This window comes from Cebus imitator, unplaced genomic scaffold, assembly GCF_001604975.1.
Source record: "Cebus imitator isolate Cc_AM_T3 unplaced genomic scaffold, Cebus_imitator-1.0 Scaffold325, whole genome shotgun sequence".
Lineage (NCBI taxonomy): Eukaryota > Metazoa > Chordata > Mammalia > Primates > Cebidae > Cebus > Cebus imitator.
In genome coordinates this window covers 1,379,255-1,383,561 of record NW_016107640.1, presented here as the reverse complement: position 1 = coordinate 1,383,561, position 4,307 = coordinate 1,379,255, and the positions used below count along the sequence as shown (strand labels likewise).

The 4,307-nt window shown below is 39.1% G+C and overlaps 1 protein-coding gene across 4 annotated transcripts in view; it reads right to left on the bottom strand.

The window, feature by feature from the left end:
- MYO5A (myosin VA) overlaps window positions 1-4,307 on the bottom strand; it is a 214,798-nt gene that overhangs the window by 119,914 nt on the left and 90,577 nt on the right. For all 4 annotated transcript variants that reach the window (XM_017504607.2, XM_017504603.2, XM_017504608.2 and 1 more), the window contains exon 3: window positions 958-1,129. In XM_017504607.2, coding sequence (XP_017360096.1) covers window positions 958-1,129 — 172 coding nt within the window. The remainder of the gene's footprint in view (window positions 1-957; window positions 1,130-4,307) is intronic.

The following is a 4,307-nucleotide window of genomic DNA, read 5'->3' as shown; positions in this document are numbered from 1 at the left end:
AAAAAAAAATGGAAGAAAAATAAAAATTGAGAAAAATATTTATCAGTAAAGAAGAGTTAATATCAGTGATATAAAGGAGGTCAATACTTTTAAGAAGAAAAGGTGGCTGTTCCTGTTTTTTTTTTACTTACTTTTTATGTGGTTTTGAGGTATAGTATTTAACCCTAAAGCAGGAGAGTAATGAAGAACTGAGTTGAGCACTGATTTGGGTATACTACGTGAATGAACATAAATAGAAATGAATGGAAATCCAGATTTGAGCTTCAGAGGACAGAATGATTAGTGAAAGAACTAGATGTCAGCGGAGAAAAAAATAGCCAGAGGAAAGGGAGAAAATAAAAGATAAGAATAAACTGGGAAAGAGAGAAAAAAGAAGGAAAGCTGGAGATGGGGGAAAGGAACACAAACATACACACATGCAGAGGCTTTATTTCTCAGAGAGATAAAAAGCACCATGACCTGGGTGGCTGGCAGCTAATACTGCAATGAGCAGAGGCCCAGGCAAGCAGAAGTGAGCAAGAAGAATCACTGCAAGTCAAGGCAGTTCTGCATGGCTGAGTAATTGACCACAAGATAACACTAAATGTCTTGAACCTGCTCCAAAGGTAAGTCCTTGGACATCCACTCTTCATGTGGTAGTTTTGGAACAGATGAAAATAACTGGTGAATTTGGCACTAAATCTGACATATGACTTCTGTGAGGGGGGGAAAAATTCCAAAAGAAGGGCCCAGTTCTTTTTATTTTTAGCAAAATTATGTACGCTCACAAATGAGTTTATTCAGCACAAATGCAACTTGGCTAATAAATACTAGTATATTTTTCTAATAACGCTGAATTGATTGTGTCTCTAAGAGAAAATCCAACCCCAGTCTGTTTTCCCCATGTACAATATTTCCATGGCTATGTCCATTAGAGGAAAGAATTCACAGTCTATTCGGGAAGCAAAGCATACTTACCACAATATGTATAAATAAGTTTGGAATCAATAAAGCGGACTCTGAGATTATGGAGCACAGCAGGCTCATGAAGATAGCTGAGGGCTGTGAGGTCATTTTCACCAACAAGTATGTCAGGATTTCGTAAGTGAGGCAGCTCCTTGGTCTTTGGATCTAAACGATATTCCAAATCCTGAAAATGCACAAGGCACAGCATCTAGATAAATGATGGCAAGGACTGTAAAAAAGGCCCATGCTTTTTGCTTACTTCCTATTCCTGATTTGTTTCTCAGCTATTAAATGCACTATTTTCCTAGAACTTTCCAATATCACAGAAACTGGTGGAAATGGAAAACAATATGAAGTACATTTTCATTAGACATACTAACTTATATTAACAATTGTTGCTAATATAGTTTGAAAAGTCATAGCCTAAACCTTTATCACCCACCTACTGGATAAGAAGTTTAAAATTTTTGAATATGTTTCTCTCCTCCATACCCCTTTACCTATTAAAAAAAGTGGCACACAATATGAAAGAGTGGCCAAGAGCTTGGCTCTAGGATCATATTGACCTGGATTCAAATCCTGATATGAATACTTACTTTTTATGTGGTTTTGAGGTATAGTATTTAACCCAAATCCCTTGTTTGTAAAATGGGCTCACAGGGTTGTGGTGAAAAGTAATGAGGCAAGTCGGGCATGTGGTAAGTACTTAGAAATCCCTAAACCATGAGAGGCACAAGAATTCCCTGAAATTATGTACAATACTCTGTGTGTATGTGCACATATGTGTACTTTTTTTGAGGCAAGACAGTTCAGTTTTCATTAGATTTTTGTTTTGTTTTGCTTTTTGTTTTTTGTGCATATGCTTATTCACTCATCAAATTTAGGCCGGGCACGGTGGCTCATGCCTGTAATCCCAGCACTTCGAGAGGTCAAGGTGGGTGGATCACCTGAGGTCAGGGGTTTGAGACCAGCCTGGCCAACATGGTGAAATCTCAACTCTACTAAAAAATTAGCCAGGTGTGGTGGTGGGTGCCTGTAATTCCAGCTACTCAGGAGGCTGAGGCAGGAGAATTGCTTGAACCTGGGAGACGGAGGTTGCAGTAAGCTGAGACTGCACTCTAGCCTGGGTGACAGAACAAGACTCCATCTCAAAAAAACAAAAAAACAAAAAAAACACAACAACTTAGCCAGGCATGGTAGTGGGTGCCTGTAATGTCAGCTGCTTGGGAGGCTGAGGCAGGAGAATCACTTGAACTCATGAGGCAAAGGTTACAGTGAACCAAGATTGTGCCACTGCACTCCAGTCTGGGTGACAGAGCAAGACTCTATCTCAAAAAAAAAAAAAAAAAAAAAGAGAGAGAGAGAGATTTCAATGGGATTTCTGGTCCCAAAAGTTAACAAGTATTATTCACTTAATTTTTAATAGAGATGGGGTGTCACTCTGTTGCCCAGGCTGATCTCGAACTCCTGGGCTCAAGGGATCCTCCTGCCTTGGCCTCCCAAATTGCTGGGATTACAGGTGTGAGTGACCATTACTAGCCACTGTTCACTTTAAAGTCATGGGAATATGGCTTTATGGCACAGCCAACCATGAATATTGTCACTTAACTATATATTAGGCGGCAAATAACATAGGGCAAGTGAAAAGGAATAAAAATTCATTTTAGTCGTAGGGAGGGACAAGATTTTGTAAAAAGCCAGTTTTGGTAATACTGAAAATATATACAAAGGTCAAATATTCAAATCATATTCAAATGAATTATGCTAAAGGAGAGAAAAATTAACAATTTGCCCCTCAGCATTGGTTGCTGCTTGTTTATCAGAGAATATCACCCTTCCCCAGAGCTGACTGGTCCTTGCATTGGCCCTGATACACAATTGCCTGTTCTGGTGTTAGCCAGGTGACTCCAGAATGGCAGAGGGCAACCCAGAGCTCTTTTCTCAGTCTCCATGACAGGGTGGAGTTGTTTGTAGTGAGTGTGGGGAGGAGATGAAATTGCAATATTAGAGAAAAAACTAATTTGAAGGGTAGAAGAGATCTATAACATCTTCACAGAAATTTCTTTCTTGGAGTTAGGCTTTAAATAAATATAACCTATTCCACTGGAATTACTGGACATCATTAAATAAATTTATTCTTCTACTATTACAAAAGCCATGCTTTCTCTATTTTATTCTAGTACCCATATGACTATAGTTTCTAGAAGGAAAATGATTCTTGAATAGTTGGTGAATTTTATTTTGTCTATTCTTCTTGCTTGTCCTCTGTCCCTAGTCTTGCTTTTATTAAAGGTATATATCATTCTATTTCTAGTTTTAAAAAAAATACTAAGCATTAATAAAATTAAACACAGACACTGTACTCTGGTTGGCAAATCTGCTTCTCATAGGGGTATGGATTAGCAATTCCAAAATAACTTTATGTCTATAATGAATAAGTAATATATTATAGATAATGAAAGTCAAAGAGAGAAGTCATAGTACAAATAATCAAAGGAAGAATAATAGAATGAACCTGGTGGCAGTGGACTGGAGAAAAAAGGATCCTTATTAACTCACAGGTATTTTTAAGGTCAAGGCTGGGAGCGGTGCCTCATGCCTGTAATCCCAGCACTTTGGAGGCCAAGGCAGGCAGATCACCTGAGAGCAGGAGTTCAAGACCAGCCCGGCCAACATGGCAAACTCCATCTCTACTAAAAACATAAAAATTAGCCAGGCATGGTGGCGTGTGCCTGTATTCCCAGCTACTCAGGAAGCTGAGGAATGAGACTGGTTTGAACCCACAAGGCAGAGTTTGCAGTGAGCTGAGATCATGCCACTGCACTTCAGCCTGAGTGACAGAGCAAGACTCAGTCTCGAAAGAAAAAGAAAGAGAGAGAGAGAAGAAGGAAGGAAGGAAGGAAGGAAGGAAGGAAGGAAGGAAGGAAGGTCGGTCAAGTGCAGTGACTCATGGCTGTAATCCCAACACGCTGGGAGGACAAGGTAAAAGAATTGCTTGAGCCCAGCAGTACAAGACCAGCCTGGGCAACACAGCAAGACACCCATCTCTAAAAAAAAATTACATATATATGATACATATATACAAATACATACATATATAAACATAGACATAAAATAAGCATAGATGGTTGTGCATACATTAGTATAGTATGCATACATATTAGTATCTATCTATGTAAATATTTTTCTAGCTCTGTATGTTAAAAGGACGTAGAACTGGTGTCATCTCAGTAGCAATGAGCATACCTAGTACTCAGACTTTGGTTGCCAAATACTATCCTCCAAATACAAAGTACCAGGGCTGGGAAAGGGGAAACACATGTTAGGTATCTTGGGGGACCAGGAGAAGCGCTACATTAAAA